Source organism: Aquarana catesbeiana, linkage group LG06 (genome assembly GCF_042186555.1).
Source record: "Aquarana catesbeiana isolate 2022-GZ linkage group LG06, ASM4218655v1, whole genome shotgun sequence".
In the NCBI taxonomy this organism is placed as follows: domain Eukaryota; kingdom Metazoa; phylum Chordata; class Amphibia; order Anura; family Ranidae; genus Aquarana; species Aquarana catesbeiana.
Genome location: NC_133329.1, coordinates 234,398,340 through 234,418,816, shown reverse-complemented (window position 1 = coordinate 234,418,816; position 20,477 = coordinate 234,398,340). Strand labels below are relative to the sequence as shown.

At 40.8% G+C, this 20,477-nt stretch overlaps 1 protein-coding gene across 5 annotated transcripts in view; it reads right to left on the bottom strand.

The window, feature by feature from the left end:
* Window positions 1–20,477, bottom strand: part of LOC141146647 (ubiquitin carboxyl-terminal hydrolase 22-A) — a 251,632-nt gene that overhangs the window by 167,606 nt on the left and 63,549 nt on the right. For all 5 annotated transcript variants that reach the window (XM_073633064.1, XM_073633066.1, XM_073633067.1 and 2 more), the window contains one exon: window positions 1,825–1,938. In XM_073633064.1, the coding sequence (XP_073489165.1) occupies window positions 1,825–1,938 (114 nt within the window). The remainder of the gene's footprint in view (window positions 1–1,824; window positions 1,939–20,477) is intronic.

Here is a 20,477-nt window from a genome sequence, read left to right as displayed (position 1 = left end):
AATCCAGAATACAATTATAAATATGTATACGCTGAGCTAAAAAGGCATGTATAAGAAGTGCACAGTAAATAATTGATCTCAAATTAAATAAATAGTAAACCAGTGAATTATAAATGTTAATACACATATATCATACTATGGATATATCCATAGTATGATAAATGTGTATTAACATTTATAATTCACTGGTTCATTATTTAATTTGAGATCAATTTACTGTGCACTTCTTATACATGCCTTTTAGGGCAGCGTATATACATTTATAATTGTTTTTGCACGATATATGCGACGTGTGTAACGCTAGCAGCTTTAGGTATTTTATTTACATTTTAGCATCTAGGAATTGGTGGCTCACAGGATTGTCTTTCTATTACAATCCAGAATACAATACAAGCAGCACTCCACACGAGGAGTGCACATGCATGAAGCAGCCACAGGTGGTAGTAAAGGGCCCGATGTGAGCAAAATAACAGCGGCAGCTGCCGACTCTTCTGTTGTGAATTAATGCATAGAGAAAGACAGGGCAGCCATGCGCCTTCTGAATGCATAGAGAAAGACATGGTAGCCACACGCCTCCTGGCCCTGCTCGGCAGTTGGGCCCCTAAGGACGCCTGGACTCCTGATGTGTGTATTGGGTGTCCCCCCCCTGATGGCGGTCCAGAGGGAAGATTGCGTGTTATCAGAACAAATAAGGGACAGGAAGCACCCGCAACCATCTTTCTTCCTGGCAGGTGTGCCAGGTCCCCCCTCAGATGCGGCTCCACAATTTTGAGGGCAGATGTGTTAAAAGACAGGCAACATGTTTCAGGGGTCAAAGGACACCTTCATCAGGGCTTCACTTAGAAATTAGAACCTCGAGTGGACACAAAGAAAGGTTTTCCTGTTTAAATCTGTGCAGTGAAGCCGATTGCTTGTAGTATTCCTGGCCAGTAGTATCTGCATCAGCAGTTAAAATAATCCCGTTTTGGGGCTTTTCTGCTCATCATGCATAGGGCAGCTCATTCACTTGAATAGGCTGTCCTACACAAGACAAACCCCCCAAAATAACTTTACCATGCTTTTTGGTGTGTTTGGAGGGAGAAGAGAGCTTGTGCACCTTCTGAATTTATCAGTAGGCAAACTTTTTCCGTGACAATAAGTTGCAGGTTGGGTCACTGACTCTTTGTTTTAAGCTACAGGGTGCTGCACGACATTGGAAAAGAGGGAAAAAATAAAAAAAAAGATGAATGCCTAAGCTCATCTCTTGTGGTAAATGTAAAGGATGTACTTTTTCCATAAATCAAATTACCATTTTCATGAATTTAGATTAGGAGAATATACATCAATTTTGTATCTCAGTGGTGCAAGTTTAATCACCTTCATCTGTAGACACTGTACTGAAGGTATTTGGCCGTTCAAATATGTTGAAAAGGTCCACTATGTTCATGAGGTGTACTTGCTTACAAGTTTGTCCCAAATGTGCAAGCAAAATGTAATGTATACTGCATGCAACAGTATATATGTGTATACTGTATGCTAAACAAGTTTGTTCATGCTAGCCCATTAAACCTTACAATGAAAGATGCAATAAAAACAAACAGGTTGATAAACAGTGTTCATTCATAGGTTGGACTTGATGGACTTGTGTCTTTTATCAACCTCACCTACTATGTAACTGTGATGGGTGTTGTAAATTTAGATTAAACTTTAACTGATATATTGAAATGTATAAAACATACGGTATACTAAAATACTTTGTTAGTACCTGTTATAACTAGCGAGATTCAACAGAACAAAAAAAAAAAAAACACACACACACACACACACACACACACACAACAGTACCTTGCAATTTCCATGCTTTTCTTTGTTCTTCTTTGGCAACTTGCTCCATGTCTTTGTCATATATGTAATCTTGACACATAAAGCAGTATATACCCCCATACAACAAATCTATGGCTGTAGAGAAAGATGCAAAAAGGTGAAATAAAAGACATGAAAAGGCAAGTCAAATTCTACTTAATGTGTGCCATCAAGCTTATGAAATTAGGTAATTGAGAACACTATACCAGGCTATGCTAGGATGCCCAGAAACCTATGTAGACCAAACCTTTTATGGTTTAGTAAAGTGTGCTGAAGAGAGAGGGACAATTCTTGAAAAACAAAAGCACCATGGCAACATCTGTCAGGAAAATTATCTGTTCTTCTTACACTGAATTATAGCCAAAGGTTCTTCATAGATTGTTAAATATGGATTCTTTAAAGGGCAACTCCAATTTCATGGATGAATACAAATATAGCATAAAAAAAAAAAATATACAGCATATGCAATTGCTGTAAAAACCGTATTGTAACTTAATGTTTTTAAAAGTGCCATTTTTACGCTGCAGTGATCTTATGCTAAAGTGGACCTTGCATTCAAATGCAAGGGTCCACTTTATGGACCGGTGAATAAAACGTTGACTTTATAGAAAATTACATCAACTGCAGTTTGGGAAAAAAACAAAACAAAAAAAAAAAAAAAAAAACACCTCTGTTTCAATGTTCCAGTACACAAATTCACTAACAGTTATTGTATGCTATTGTGGATGGTTTTGGAAATATTGCATAATATATAAAAAAAATTTGCAGTAAAATACTTCAATTTTAGCAAACATACATGCTGCAAAAAGATAAATCTAAGTCAATTCACTTAAAATAGAAAAAAAACACATTTGTTATTCATCGCATAGTAAAGGGAGTCCATATTTTAGGAATAAGAACTCTGCCTGGCGAGAAAATTAAAAAAAAAAAAAAAAAAAAAAAAAATACCAATAATGTATTTGTGTGGAAATACTATGACCTTAGATCAGGAATACAAATAATTGTAACACTACACTAGACAGATCATGCTGTGAATGAAGACACACTAGAATGTTTTCAATATCTCACAGTGCCTTTATTCACAGAACTAATTTTATTCTAGTTCAGTGTTAACCTGTGACAAGAAAAGAAAATGCAATAAAACTCAGTCTCTACCCTATTAACGCATCTGTTAAGTAAAGAGGATTTGTTTAGCGAATTAACTGATTTTGAGATAAAAGCAAGGCTTATTTGAAGGCAAAAATTCATGCTGTATTTATCGCTTTGTGAATTAAGCCCTGGATGATATGCAAGTACAGTTTAGAAATGAGACCTTTAGGGTCCTTGGAATTAAAAAGCGAAGCTCCAGGCTCTTAATGAAAATTAAAAGTCGGCAGCTACAGTACTAAAACTGTAGCAGATGACTTTTAATAAACAGCCACTCACCTGTCCCATGATCCAGCGGTGTGCTCACCCCAGCCAGTTTTCTCCGTGTCCTCTCTTGCCACCATCTTTACTATGGGCTTTCGGCTGTGACAGCTTGTGGCTTCACATGGTTCCATAGATGGTGAATGGTCCCGCAGTCTCTTGGGATCTGCCATGTGTCACAAAAGATTTCTGGAGGGGGAAGAAGGAGAACTAGGCGGTTGTAGTGGGAGTCGGTACCTCTGAAAATTGGTTACTCGCGCCCCCCTGCTCCCCAAAAGATCCATTTTACAAACAGGAGCAGGGGAGGAGGTCTTAAAGCAGAACCTCCCCCTTTTTTGTGGACCTCTGCTTTAAGGATGCATAATTTAAGGGCAAATACATATCAGTAGGTCAGAATCACAGAACTGTTCTTCTAGCGCATAAAGAGGAATCGGGCAGGGGGTGGCGGCTGCGAGGACAGTCAAACTTTTCCATAAAAAAATTCCACCTTGGCACATAATCATACAACAGTGATTTTCAAAACTGCTTTATTTAGAATAGTATGAAAATGGGGGAGCAAATCTAAAAAGCCATTAAGGGACATCATTTTTTCTTAAAAAATCAGTATGTGGTACAGCCTTTTCAGCTCATTAGGTTGTACTTTTATCAGAGCGGGTAACGTTTTTCAGAGAGGACAGTACTATGTCAGAATTAAGCCTACCAACTCAAATTTTTTTTTTTTTTTAAATTAGCCCATGCAGAAAGCACTGTCATGCCTCCCTTTCCTCACTTCTGAATCTTTCTATAACTTATTATTGTAATCATACAGCACAGTACACAGGGTTGATCTTCATAAAACACCAAGTCTGGTACATTCAGGTGACCGGACAAAGCTTTTGGGGACATGCCCCTTGGGCATCCCCCTATAACACTTCCCCACTCTGAGTCTTTTTGTTAGTGTTCTAGGGCGATGGATCACTCCTAGCTTAAAACTGAGTTCCAGCCGCAAAAATTTTTTTTTTTGTTTTAAGTCAGCAGCTACAAAACACTGTAGCTGCTGACTTAATAAGGACACTTACCTGTCCAGGGAGCCCGCAATGTCAGCCCCCCCAAGGCTGATCCGTCCATCAGATCAGGTGCAGGCACCGCCATTTCCTGCTGCGCGAGTCGCGTGGTGCTTTCTGAATGGTCCCGTCATCTTCTGGGACACACAAAGGTCCCAGAAGGCAACAGGGGAGAAGAAGACATGATGCAACGGGCCACAAGTACACAAGGTACTTCATAAAAGGTAAGGAAAAAATAAAAAATAATCCAAAATTCGAGTGGTGGAGGGGTTGTCATTCCTTTAAGACAAAGTTGTAAAAGTGGGTGGAAATCCACTTCAACTAGGTTATTTTACTCTGGATTCTTCAAAACAATTCACTGTTTTCTAATACAATGAAAGCAGTGCATCCAGATTGGTGCAACCTCACTAAAACCTTGGGAGGCGTACCTGGACCCTACATTGTGCAAATGGCTTACAATGTTGCTTTGGGCACTGGATTCTGTTTTGCCACCCACCTTGGCACCTGGTGCAACGCATGTAATTAGCGGCAGGGTTTTAACAGGTTTATCTGTCCATCCCCAGACCATGAAGACCCCTGAGGAGATATGCCCACCCATCAAAGCCTAGATCATATATAGATCTGATGTTATGGCTTCAAGGTTGATATGCCCACTTCTGCTGTGCACAAAAGCCTTGGCACAGTCTAACTTTATACAGGGTAACTAGACAATTTTCTTCTTAAGCACTCTTCTCCCTTTCATCTACCTGCAAAATGTCCAGAAGTCTATTCAGATGCTTCAGGCTTTCTGTGGTAATCAGCTTTCAAAAATACATTCTCCAACCTGTCATCCACCTTGAATACTTCAATCTCATTTTAATCAGTTGCAGACCGCCCCAAGTACATTTACTGCTGCGGGCAGATACACTGCGCTGGATCACGTACCTTGTACATGATCTGCACTTCAGGGTAGGAGTAGCGCACGCCGGCCCAGCGGTGTTGTTATTCAGTACAGCACCAGTCATCAAGGCCAATGATTTTTTTTTTTTTTTTTGTGGCCTGGACCAGCTGATTGTACCGAATCGGATGTCAACCTGTGTCTGTTTACAAAACACAGACACAGGAACTAAGGCCCCTTTCACTCCGACTCAAGACGCATGATTTTGAGGAATTCTTGTGTAAAATTTGAGGTCTATGGACCTTAACCTGCATCAAAGTCGGACCAAAGTAGTACAGGGGCTACTTTGAAGTCAGTGCGACTTGAAGTCACACAGATATGGTGGGTTATCATTGGGATTCATGGGGTACGACTTGTCATGAGACTCCAATGTCCAAAGTTGCAGGAAAAGCCGCACATGTGTGAAAGCGGCCTGATGTGAGCTCTTCTGGAGCCCTTTTCACTTCCCAAAAGAGATTGGTCACAATGACTAACAGCACACACAGTAAACATATACAAGCGCACATTTAACACCCTGATCGCCCCCAGTTAACCCTTTCACTACCCTCGTCACCAGTGTTATTAGTACAATGTACAGATTTTTTATCAGCAATCACTTAGTGTCACAGACGACTTCAGATATCGTTAGCATCCCTCCCAGATAACGTCCGATTGCCTGCCACCTTATCCCGTCCACATTTAACCCCTTGATTGCCAGTGACACTATCACGGTGTCACACTATAACCTAGTATAGTTTCTGAATGGATCAGTATCTTTGATCAGATCTATACTAAATTTCTAATAGTATAGGTGTCCCCAAAGCGGGAACAGCCCCGACACCTGCCAGCACTTGCGTTTAGCTCCTCCGCCCCCACCAAAAAGTGCAGTGTCAGTAGATGACTGCCACTTCTGATACACAGTACACAAAACTGCAGCGTTGGCAAGATCAGGCCTGATCTCTGATAGCCCTAGCAGGTCAATTTTATTTGTAGCCGTTCAAGCAGTCCTGTGAGTCGCACTAGGTACCTATGAATTTAGTGGTCAAAATGTCCAAAGAAAGGTACACTAGTGAAGGGGCCTACAGAATTGAGAGGGAAGGGGAGTCCTCACTGACAGAATTTGCATCAGAATACAAGCCTGTAGAAAGCAGCACCCCAACAGGTAGCTCAGACGATGGAAAAGGTCAGGCTTACCTGACTTCGTGCCCAGGTGCTAGAATAACACAATTATTCTCATATGCAGCAGAGTGCCAGTTCTAGTGCACCACCTTTCAGTGAGCTTTCGAGCACTAGCAGCCTGGTACATTCTGGCCTTTTACACCCGAGCAATGCAGTATCACTTGGTGACGTGACAAATCCCATAAGTGCAGTCCAAGCTGGGGGAGGTGGATAGCACTAGTAGCGTCTCGCAGCCACCAAGAATTCGAACACAGGCCCATAGAGCCCAGTGTCCTGCCAGATGTGCTTGCAAATCCTAATTGGCAGCACACAGATTCAGCAGCACACGTTATCCACCCATTCACAGCCCAACCTGGAATTTAGGCGATAAACTAATTTAACAACTCCCCTTGTTTTTTTTTTAGCAGTTTTTCATGGAAGATCTGTATCAATTGACTGTGGACCAAACCATTTTATATGCCGATCAGTACATAGCCGCCAACTCAAAGGCTTAACTTGCCAGACCAGTCGAATGGAAACCCATCACAGTTTCTGTGTTTAAAAATGTTTTGGGCCTAACCCTCAACATGGGCATTACAAAAAAGATTGAATTGCAGTCATATTGGTTCACATACCTGATTCATCACATGCCTGTGTTCTTTGCTGCAGAGGCCAGGCGTAGATATGAGAATATAAAATACAATTTATGCATTTCGACAATACACTCTCGACCTCGGGGGGGGGGGGTGACCCTGAATATGATCGGCTCCACAAAAAGCAGCCCCTGGAAAAATCAACTTTCCCAGAAATTTGCAGCCCAAAACTGTATCGATGAGTCTATCCTTAATTTTTCTGGCCGCCTTGCATTCAAATAGTATCTCCCAAGCAAGCGTGCCTAATCTGGGGTCAAAATGTATAAGCTCTGTGAGATGGCAACAGGCTATACATATGCTTTTAGGATTTACGAGGGAAAAGATAGTCACGTGGAGCCCCCCGGATACACAGACCACATGGAGAGTAGTGGCAAGTTAGCATGGGACTTGGTCTCACCCTTTTTCCTTATGGGGTACCACTTGTAAATGAACAACTACTATGCAAGCGTATCACTTTTTAGACACTTAATTGATCGTGGAATTGGCTACTGTGGTACCGTCCAACCTAATCGTGGGGGCTTCCTCCAAAAGCTTGTAAACACCCGGCTTAGAAAGTGAGAGAAAGCCTGCTTGAGCAAAGAATTTCTTGCAGTGAAGTGGAAGGACAAACGGGATGTTGTTTGGGTCCTGTCTTCCATTCACGCAGACAAGACAGTCCAAATTTTCATGGCATCTGGTGTAGAAGCCCCTCACTGTCGGTAAATCAACAGCCAGTCAGAGGAGGAGCAACTACGGGACAGAGATGGCCACCTGCAGGCTTTCAAAGAGCATGTTTTCCTCACTGCGCTTCCTAGCTACCCATTACAGTTTCGGAGGCCCTGAAATGCTAAGAACGTACAAAACACCCTCACAAATTACCCCTTTTTGGAAAGTAGATACTCAAAGGTATTTGCTAATAGACATGGCGAGTATAATGCAACTCATTTGCATCCACAAGTTTTTGGAAAAAGGAGGAAAGAAAAACGAAAAACGTATTTATTTTTTTCCCCATTTTTCTAAACCTTGTGACAAAAACTGACACCTACTATACTTGTCCACCTCTTTTGAAATTTCCTCTGCTCAGCATCAACTTTTCTTTTAGATTTAACAGACATTATGGCATATTACAAGGACAGAGAAGTCTGTCCACTGCCAGATGTAATTTGCACTTTGTGAAATACAAGCCAAGGATAGAATTAAAAAGAAAACCACTGTGTCATATGTTATTACACAATGTGTGGGAGAGTGTATATATGTGTGCTGAGTTTACAGTTCCCCTTCTGAGAACTATTAACCCAAAGTACTGGTGTCAGCGGATGCACTATTAACCCCCAGTACTGGTGTCAGCAGACGCATTACCAGAACCCCCAGTACTGGTGTCAAGGGACGCATTAACAACCCCCAGTACTGGTGTCAGCAGACGCACTATTAAGCCCCAGTACTGGTGTCAGTGGACACATTAATCCACATTACCACCTACATGCCACAAATAGCACCTCTTCACAGAGGATTTTTCTCAGTTCAGTGTGATGGCTCACTTACCTCTCCTCCTGGCAGTCAGCTGGTGGCCTGATCTGCCTTCCCAAGTCCTCTCTTCCTGTCAGCTCCTGGCTTCAACACAGGCCTAGTGGCAGAGCACCCCAAGAATGACACAATCTCCAGCCCTGAGGTAGCAGCAGGATCCTGGATCCGGGGCTCTGGTCAAACATCAGCCTAGGTGGGTGGGGCGATGGGCGGATCCTCCTGCTCTCTTCTCTCTTCTCTCGGAGACGGACAGATAAAGCTCTTCGGCATCTCCCCCTCTGTGGCGCCTGGGTGCAGTACACACCCACCCAAGATCAGCCCTGCCTGCAGGCCATTTGTAGCTGGTACATTGAGACCCCTGGCCTAAAGCATTTCATGACCTGCCTAATCTTAAGAGCACTGAGCACAGAGGAGGTTGAACCCAGGGACGGTTGAATAATTTTTGATGGTTTGAACTTTTAAGCATCACAGGAATCTATATGATTTTTGCACGTAAACGTGTTTAATGTTACATTTATGTTCAGGATATATATGTATGACCCAGTTTATTATGAAATAGCACCGATTTACTTTTTAAATTCTTATTTATTGCTTGGGGCCCAGTTTCTCAAAACCCTGTGTCCTGTATTCCAAAGATATGGAATTTACAGGACACAGCTCACATTCCACTCCTCCGTTCTCCTGTTACTCTGCACTGCTTGCAAAAAGTAATGCCCAGGGAGCACTCCTTCAAAAAGCTTTGCCATTGTTCAAATCACCTGAATGTACCAGCCTATAAAAACACAGGGTCTATGAATATCAAGGATGTGTCCTGTACCATACTTCAAGACATGGAATTTACAGGTGGCAAGTCAAAAGTCCTTTATGGGAAATGTACACAAAAGGAGATTTACTAAAGTAGTAGAAGTAGAGTATATTCACTTACCTATGAACAAAAGGAGTGCTCAGTCTGCATGTGAATGGTCACAGGGGGTGTGCTGTGCTGGAATAAGTTCCAAAAGGTGAACGTATCCTTTAACCACGTGCTGACCAGCCGCCGTAGTTGTACTGAGGCAGAATGGCACGGCTAGGCGAAACGACGTTATGCAACGTCACTTCGCCCTGTGGCCACTAGGGGGTGCACGCGTGCCGCTCTCCCCCTGAGCCGATGCAAGTGCCCGGCGGTCTCGATCACCGCCAGGCTCCCGCGATCGGCGCTGAGATGGAGAACCCGGAACTGTGTGTGTAAACACAAAGTTTCTGGTTCCCTGAGGGCAGAACGGACAGATCATCTGTTCATACAGAGTATGAACAGACTATTATCTCCCCCGCACAGTCCCAATCCCTCTTCAGTTAGAACACAAACAAGGACACACTTAACCCCTTTACTGCCAGTGACATTTTTACAGTAATCAGTGCATTTTTAAATCGCACTGATCGCTGCATTAATGCCAATGGTCCCAAAAATGTGTCAAAATTATCCAACGTGGCCGCCATGTCGCAGCCATGATAAAAATCGCAGATCGCTGCCCAAAAAAAAAAAAAAAAAAAAAAAAAAATTATAATTATATATATATATATATATATATATATATATATATATATATATATATATATATATATATATATATATATATATACATACACACACACATACATATATATATATATATACACACACATATACATACACGCCTCCACACACACACCTCAGTTTTTAGGACGATAAGTATTCTTCTACAAATTTTTGAAGAAAAAAAAAAAAAATCACAATAAGCGTCTGATTGGTTTGCGCAAAAGTTATAGCGTCTACAAGATAGGGGATAGTTTTACAGCAATTTTTATTATTTTTTTTTTTTTTACTAGTAATGGCGGCGATCAGCAATTTTTATTGTGACTGCAACATTATGGAGGATACATCAGACACTTTTGGCGCTATTTTGGGACCATTCACATTTATACAGTGATCAATGCGATTAAAAATGCATTGATTACTGTGTAAATGTGACTGGCAGTGGAGGGGGTTAACACTAGGTGGCATTGTAAGGGGTTAAGTGTGTCCTAGGGAGCGATTCTAACTGTGGGGGGGGGTGGCTGTGTGTGACACGACACTGATCACCACTCCCGATTACAGGGAGTGGTGATCAGTGTCCCATCACTAGGCAGAATGGGGAAATGCTTGTTTACATCAGCATTTCCCCATTCTTCCTCTCCGTGAGATGATTGCGGGTATCCTGCGGACATAGAGTCCGCAGGATCCGCAATCACACTTATGGAGCTCGCGTTGGGTGCACGCGATGACACGGCAGCAAATTTAAAGGGACGTACCTGTACGCCCATTTGCCTGTCCGTGCCATTGTGTTGACGAACATATACATGCGGCAGTCGGCAAGTGGTTAAGCAGTTGGCTTGGGCCAAGCTGGCCCAAACGAACCATTTCCATTACTGATGTTGATGCAGTATGTGACACTATATTCTGCAGCAGTATGGGCGACTTTCTGCTGCCTGAAATAGAGTCGGCCTGAATGCTTCATGTCATCCGTTTCACCTTCTCTACCTCAGCCAACCAGAGGAAGCCTTGAATTGAATAAACAGAATAAAAACAAAAAAAACAAAAGCTTTCCCTTAATGGCTGACAACTCAAATTAGTTTCAGAAGTTAGTGGCCATATCAGTTAGAAAACAGAAATAGTCTAGGCCACCTTGGCCTATACAAAACCACCTAAACTCATAGTAAAAACACTAGGTTCTACTTTAACCTCATCACAACAAAAGGTAAAACAAATCTTAAGGTCTGAGCATAGTTTTACAACTTTGGCATGTGTAGTAAAACTGTACAGTGGCAATTATCTTTTTTTTTTTTTTTTTTTTTAAACAAAGGATAAGAGGACATCCAATACCATGTACCACTACATAAAAGCCCAATTTGTCCTGAAAAAAAAAAAATATATATATCTAGGTATAAATCACCTGCATACACCATGTTGTGATATGTAGAGTGCTTTGAAAAAGTATTCAGACCCCTTAAAATTTTCCAAATTTTGCCATGTTACAACCAAAAACTTAATGCATCTTATTGGGCTTTTATGTGATAGACCAACACAAAAAAATGGCACATAAATGTGAAGTGGAAGGAAAATTATATATGGTTTTCAACATTTTTTACAAATAAATATGTGAAAAGTGTGGCGTGCATTTGAATTCAGCCCCTCTGAGGCAATTGTTTGTAGAACCACCTCTCGCTGCAATTACAGTTGCAAGTCTTTTTGGGTATGTCTCTACAAGGTTTGCACATCTAGGAGTGTGAATTTTTTTCCTATTCTTTGCAAAATAGCTCAAATTCAGATTGGATGGAGAGCATCTGAACAGCAATTTAAGTCTTGCCACAGATTCTCATTCGGATTTAGGTCTGGACTTTGACTGGGCCATTCTAACACATGACTATGCTTTGATCTAAACCATTCCATTGTAGCTCTGGCTGTACGTTTAAGGTTGTGGTCCTGCTGGAAGGTGAACCTTTGCCCCAGTCTCAAGTCTTTTGCAGGCTCCAACAGGTTTTCTTCTAAGATTGCCCTGTATTTGGCTCCATCTATCTTCCCATCAACTGACCAGCTTCCCTGTCCCTGCTGAAGAAAAGCATCCCCACAACATGATGCTGCCACCACCATGTTTCACAGTGGAGATGGTGTGCTCAGGGTGATGTGCAGTATTACTTTTCCACCACACAAAGCGTTTTGCTTTTAGACCAAAAAAGCAAAATTTTGGTCTCATCTGATCAGAGCACCTTCTTCCATGTTTGCTGTATCCCCCACATGGCGTCTGGCAAACTGCGTTTTTTTTATAACCTAGCCCCGCTTTAAAACATCTCTACAACTTTATCCCTGACCTGTCTGGCATGTTTCTTGGCCCACATGATTGTTTGTTGACTAAGGTTCTCAAACAAGCCTCTGAGGACTTCACAGAACAGCTATGTTTATACTGAGATTAAATTACACAGGTGGACTCTATTTACTAAATTAGGTGACTTCTGAAGGCAATTGGTTCCACTAAATTTTAGTTAGGGGTATCAGAGTAAAGGGCACGGAACACAAATGCACCAACACTTTTCAGATATTTGTAAAAAAAACATTTTCATTCCACTTCACAATTATGTGCCACTTTGTGTTGGTCCATCACATAAAATCCCAATTAAATACATTTACGTTTTTGGTTACAACATGACAAAATGTGGAAATATCAAGGGTAGGAATACTTTTTCAAAGGCACTGTACATATCACTAACTACTTAGTGTATGCAGGTGATTATACCTATATTTTTTTCAGGACAAAATTAGGCTTTTATGTGGTGGTACATGATATTGGAGGTCTCCTGGTTTTTTAAGCAAAAGAAAAAAAAAAAAAAAAAAAAGACAAAAAAAGTAAAATAAACCCCACACACATCTAATATTTAGCCATTTATGGCTTGTACACATCTCAGAAGAGATTCTGGTCCACTCCTTTACAAATCTTTTCTAAATCCTTAGGGTTTCTTGGCTGTCGCTTGCCAACTCGAAGTTTCAGCTCCCCCATAAATTTTCTATAGGATTAAGGTCTGGCTAGGCCACTCCATGACTTTAATGTGCTTCTTCTTGAGCCACTCCTTTGTTGCCTTGGCGGTATGTTTTGGGTCAGTGTCATGCTGGAAGGCCCATCTTCAGGTGTTGTGGCTGAGGAAAGAAGGTTCTTATCCAGGATTTTACAATATATGGCCCCGTCCATTGGCCCCTCAGTGCAGCAAAATCAGCCTGTACCTTTAGCAAAGAAACAGTCCCAAAGCATAATGGTTTCCACCTCTGTGCTTGACTGTAGGGATGTTATTAGAGTCATACTCCGCATTTTTTCCTCCAAACACAGCCCGTCTAGTTCATCCAAAGATCTCAATTTTGGTCTCATCTGACCACAGCACTTTCTCCCAATCTCTCTAAATCATTTAAATATTCATTGGCAAACTTCAGACGGGCCTGCACATGTGTCTTGAGGGGGACCTTGCGGTCGCTGCAGGATTTCAATCCATGGCTGCATATTGTGCTACCAATGGTTTGCTTGGTGACTGCCTTGAGATCATTCACAAGCTCCTCTCCTGTGTAGTTCTGGGCTGATCCCTCACTTTTCTCATGATCATCTTTACCCTAGGAGGCGAAATCTTGCATGGAGCTCCAGACCAAGGGTGATTGATGGTTATTTTGTATTTCTTCCATTTGCAAATAATCACTCCAACAGTCGTCTCCTTTTCACTAAGCATCTTGCTGGTGGTCTTATAGCCCATTCCAGCCTTGTGCAGGTCTACAATATTGTCCGATGTTCTTTGACAGCTCTTTGGTCTTCCCATGACGGTGAGGATTGAAAGGAAGAAAGATTCTGTGGACAGGTGTCTTTTATACACATAAGGAGTTGTCGTTAGGAGCACCTTCATAAATGGACAGGACTAATCTGTGTACCACGGAAGCACATTCTGTAGCCAGTCTGTGGGAGCCAGAAGCATTACTGGTTGGTAGGGGGAATTGAATACTCATTTTGCTCACTGAACCGCAACTCAGTTTATAAACATTTATATCATGTTTTTCTGGATTTTTGGTTGATATTCTGTCTTTATTTAAAATACACCTATGATAATTATAGATCCTTCATTTCTTTGTAAGTGGAGTGGGCAAACTTACAAAACCTGCAGGGGATCAAATAATTATTTTCCCCACTATAAATTCTCCTGCGACTCACAGCAATACCACATATGTTGTTTGTACCTGTAGTAGGGCCCAGAAACCAAGAGCACATTTTGTTTTGTTTTTTTACCCAAAAACACACTGACACTAAATATATTATATATATATATATATATATATATATATATATTATATATATATTATATATATATATATATATATAATTCAATGAGAAGAAAAAGAAAAGCCACTCTCAAAAGCACAGGTTCCAAATGATACACTCCCTTGATAGGCACTCAGGTGCAGGCTCTGCTGAGATCAGAGAACAAACAAATAGGCCTGGACGGCAGCACTCAGATACAACACCTTTATTTGATTAAAATCCAATGTACAGCAATCAATCCATACGGTACAAAACAGGGGGATGCAAGCAGCTTACACGTTTCACACCTAGATCTGGTGCATATATATATATATATATATATATATATATATATATATATATATATATATATATAATACTGCTGTACATTGGATTTTAATCAAATAAAGGTGTTGTATTATATGTGCTTGCGCGAAATCCTACTTTTATACAATTTATTACATGGTGATTCAGTGTGCACTATTGATTTTGCGGCATCACTTTCATGATTTCTTGTTTATACAGATGAATTTCTAATACACTATTTATTGCATGGTTATTTAGTAGCGCAGAGGTCCTATCACAATTATTTCTGTATATGAGTGCTGCCGTCCAGGCCTATTCGTTTGTTCTCTACAATTCAATGACCCTGACCTTTTATTCTAACCCTAACAAACCCTGATCTAGCCACACACTTTTGTTTTGTTTAGAGTTTTCTCATCTAGCAAAAGGGAAAAGAGATACTATCTTTATCCCCATTCAAGAGGAGGAAGAAAAAAAAAAAAAAAAAAAAAAAAAAAGAAGGAAAAAACAGGAAGGAGAGAGGGAAGGGCAGGCTGTAGAGTGAGTAATCACTGACAGCCAAAAGCCCGATTCTGGATTGTTACAAGACCGGGGAGTTGCAACAAGAGCTAAGACACCGGGCTGGGAGCCTAAAGACAAAAGTTCTTACTGGAATATTGGGAGCGCTTTGTGGAATTTTTCCAGATCAGCAAAGTAGATCATAAAAAAAAAAAACAAAAAACACACACACCACTTAGCCCTTGTGTGGGAGTTTACTATAATAAAAGACCCAATAATGCTGCTCCCTATCCTTGTGCAGGGTGAGTGATCTTGCATCTGCCTTCCTCCTGTCTTTTTTTGCAGGCAACCTATAGTGGCTTGGCTTGATGGGTCCCTCTCACAGCTTTGCTTTCTGCACAAGTTATGTTAAGCACAGTGATGTAACGGCCACTTTCAGATGGTGATACTGCCGAAGGAGAGTTAGAGCCACAAATGGACTGTGTGGGAGGCTGAGAAGGACTACTTCCAAGACACAATATCACGCTAGGTGGAGTCTTGTTTCATATACAGTCCGGCATTGAGGTTTCCTAATAACAAGCCCTGATCAGCTGTGAACCTTCTTGTGTATACTATCCAAGGCTACTGGAGGAGTGAAACAACCAAACTTCCTTCTCCATTTTGTGGTGGTGATGGACATCACACTGCCAGGTGTCTGATCGTCATTTCCAATACTTTTCCTCCATGGGACTTTCTTTGATGAAATTCGGCTCTATGAACTTTTTTTTTTGCCCATAATTGCATCCTTTCACATGATGTAATATTACATACAGTGGATATAAAGTCTACACACCCCTGTTAAAATATCAGGTTTCTGTGATATTAAAAAGATAAAATAATTTCAGGATTTTTTCCACCTTTAATGTGACCTATAAAAACTGTAAAACTCAGCTGAACAACAAACAGATCTTTTAGGTGGAGGGATGTAAAAATAAACAAATATAAATATCGTTGCACAAGTGTGCACACCCTTAAAAACAAACACTTTGTTGAAGCACCTTTTGATTTTATTACAGCACTTAGTCAATTTGAGTCTAACAGCATGGCACATCTTGACTTGGCAACATTTGCCCACTCTTCAAAAACACTCCAAATCTGTCAGATGGCGTGGCCATCTCATGTGCACAGCCCTCTTCAGATCACCCCACAGGATTTTCAAAATCGGGATCAGGTCTGGGCCATTCCAAAACTTTAATCTTCTGGTGAAGTCATTCTTTTGATTTGGATGCATGCTTTGGGTCATTATGCTAAAAGATAAAGTTCCTCTTTATGTTCAGCTTTCTAGCAGAAGCCCGAAGGTTTTGTGCCAATATTGACCGGTATTTGGAACGGTTCATAATTCCCTCTACCTTGACTAAGGCCCCTGTTCCAGCTGAGGAAAAACAGCTCCAAAAGCATGATTCTGCCACCACCATGCTTCACGGTGGGTATGGTGTTCTTTTGGCGATGTGCAAAGTTTTTGCACCAAACAGATCTTTTGGCATTATAGCCAAAAACTTCAAACTTGGTTTCATCAGACCAGAACACATTTTCCCACATGCTTTTGGGAGACTTCAGATGTGTTTTTGCAAAATTTAGCCAGGCTTGGATGTTTTTCTTTGTAAGAAAAGGCTTCCGTCTTGCCACTCTACCCCATAGCCCAGGCATATGAAGAATACAGCATGTACCACACAGCCAGTACTTGCCAGATATTCCTGCAGCTCCTTTAATGTTGCTGTAGGCTTCTTGGTTGCCTCCCTGACCAGTTTTCTTATCGATTTTGGAGGGAGCTCCAGTTCTTGTTAATGTCACTGTTGTGCCATATTTTCTCCATTTAATGATGATGGTCTTCACTGTGTTCCATGGTATATATCTAATGCCTTGGCAATTCTTATTTACCCCTCTCCTGACTGATGCTTTGGAAGCTCTCTGCAGACCGTGGCTTTTGCTGTAGGATGCAACTAAGAAAATGTCAGGAAAGACCTACTAGAGCAGCTGAACTTTGTTTGGGGTTAATCAGGGGCACTTTAAATGGCAGATGTGTACTGACTCTTATTTAACGCGAGTTAAAATGTGATTGCCTAATTCTGCACACAGCTACATCTCCAGTTATAAAAGAGAGTGTGCACACTTATGCAATCACATTATTTTAATTTTTTTTTTTTTTTTTTACTTCTTCCCCCCTCCCCCCAAAAAAGATTTCAGTTTGTTTTTCAAACCGAGTTGTACAGTTTACAGGTCACAAAAAAAAAAAAATATATAAGTGGAAAAAAGTTCTGAATTTATCTTTGTCCCTTTTTTACATCACAGAAACCTGACATTTTAACCAGGGGTATGAAGACTTTTCATATCCACTGTATGCGTTTAGAATTTCAGTGTCTCTGCCATTTTTATTGTTTTCTTTTATTGCGTATATAGTGACTGCATTTTAGTATATCTATTTGGATGTTTGCACATATCAGATGCATTGTTATTCATGTGAATTGCACTTTACTTATCTAGCACTGCACTTTAATTTATACATTTGTGTCTGGTATCTGAGTTATAATGCACAGCTGCTAGTGGTTTTATTTTAATTTTCCAAGTAGAGATGTGTTTTGTTTTTCACATTCAGATACTTAGCTATCATGCCATACCATCAGGGAGGCATGAGACTGGCCCTACATTAGTTCTTAATAACAATGGATGTATGTTTGAGGTTGTTGTCCTGCTGCAGAACCATCTTCAGTGTAAAGAAGAAGTTCTGAAATAACTGATCAACAGAGTCCATCTAGGATTACATGACAAACAGAAGGATTTGAGGCAGCCTACAGCCACATAAGATATGTGGTTAGTTCTATAGCCATGGCCAAAAGGTTTGAGAATGACAGAAATATTAAATTTCCACAAAGTCTACCGCTTCAGTGTTTAGATCATTTTGTCAGATGTTACTATGGTATACTGAAGTATAATTACAAGCATTTCATAAGTGTCAAAGGCTTTTATTGACAATTACAAGAAGTTAAAGCAAAGAGTGAATATTTGCAGTGTTGACCCTCCCCCCCAAAGCCATTCGCCCTGGCATGCTGTCAATCAACTTCTGGGCCACATCCTGGCTGATGGCAGCCCATTGTTGCATAATCAATGCTTGGAGTTTATCACAATTTGTGGGGAGGGTTTTTTGTTCACCAGCCTCTTGAGGATTGGCCACAAGTCCTCAATGGAGGTAAGGTCTGCGGAGTTTCCTTCCCAAGGACCCATAATGTCTGTTTTGTTCCCCAAGCCACTTATCACTTTTGCCCTATGGCAAAGTGCTCCATCATGCTGGAAAAGGCACTATTTGTCAAACTGTTCTTGGATGGTTGGGAGAAATTGCTCTCGGATAATGCTTTTGTTCTATGCTTTATGCATGGCTGTGTTTAGGCAAAATTGCGAATGAGCCCAATCCCTTGGCTGGGAAGCAACCCCACACATGAATGGTCTCAGGATACTTTACCATCAGTCCTGTGTCATGCCAACAGTATCGCTCAACTTTTCTTTTGCAGACAAGGTTTTTTCCAGATGCTCCAAAAAAAAGAAGAGGATTCATCTGAGAAAATGACTTTACTCTAGTTCTCAGCAGTCCAATCCCTGTAAATTCTGCAGAAAAATCAGTCTGTCCCTGATGCTTTTCCTGGAGAGAAGTGGCTTCTTTGCTGCCCTTCTTGACACCAGGCCATCTTCCAAAAGTCCTCACCTCACTGTGCATGCAAGGTGCACTCACACCTGCCTGCTGCCATTACGGAGCAAGCTCTGCACTGATGGTGCTCCGATCCCGCAGCTGAATAAACTGTAGGAGACTGTCCTGGCACTTGTTGGACTTCCTTGGGCACCCTGAAGCCTTCTTCACAAATTCAGTCGAAAGGTTTATGGAAGTTCATTTTTATGAAAAAAGGGACTTTGCAATTAATAGCAATTCATCTGAATCACTCTTCATAACATTCCAAAGCATATGCAAATTGCCATAATAAAAAAAACATGAGGCAGCACTCTAAGAAATTAAAATATTTATCAGTCACTCAAAACCTTTGGCCACAGCTATACAAGATGTTTGGAATAACCTAGCTGCAGGGTTCCTTCAAAAACTGTGTGCAAGTGGACATAGAACTACTATGGCTAATTTGAAGCATAGTTAGTCACGCCAAATATTGATTTTACTTAGATTTTTCTTCTGTTCGCTCATTTTGAATTTTCTAAATTAAAAACAAAAACTAAAAATTTATAAAAGCATTCTTACTTTACATCATTTCTTCACACCTGCCTAAAACTTTTGTATAATACTGTAAGACAGATAAAAAAAAAAAAAAAATCAATTAATCTTTATGTACTGCTCGCCTATAAATTTTTCTTCGAGGCCCAAAAATGCACTTGGACAGTACAAATAACCTCCAATCGACACCCTTTTGGAAAGTAGTCAGGACAAGGTATTTAGTAGGAGGCATGGTGAGGTTTTTTTTTTTTTTAAGTTGTTATTTTTGCCACAACTTTTTGGAAAATGAAAAAATATTTTTTTTGAATGCCAATTCAATAAGTTAATTCTCACACACAGCATAGGCAAACTTAAAATGACACCTCAAAACATATTCTGCTATATCTTCTATGGGAGTTTCATTTTTAGATACATACTGGGGCCCAAAATCCAAGGAGCACCTTCAGATGTTCCAAGAGCATAAAAATCACACATGTAATTTTCTGACTATCCATCACATTTTTGTAGGCCCTGAAGAACCAGGACAAAAGAAACCCACAAAATGACCACATTTTGGAGAAACAACCCAAGGTTTATTTGATGAGGCATGGTGAGATTTATGAAGACCTCATTTTATTGCCACAAGTTTTCGGAAAATGCAAAAATTGTATTTTTTTTTTAAACACAATGTTGGCAATTTAATAAGATATTTCTCACATGCAGCATGGGCATACTTAGAACTACAATGGGGAAAAAAAAAAAAAATACCCCCACACATTCTGCTACTCCTCCCGAGTATGGCACTACCATGGGTGAGGCTTTCACTTTCTGGACCGATTACGTACCAGACTTTGGATCCTGTGTATCTCACAAATCAACTAATGGGGGGGGGGGGGGGGGGAGGTTTGGGAGTACTGTAATGGTCACCTCTATATGGGCAGTCAGAGTATAGTTTAGTGTAGCATCAGCAATAGTAGTCCCAGTTCCTATAATCCAAGCAAGCCTAGCCTACCAGTACATGACTACCCTCAGGAATGCAGTGTTCACTGGCCTGGTGTCTTACAGAATGTAGTCAGCATGATGTGCAGATGGTCAGTTCAGCTCAAAAAA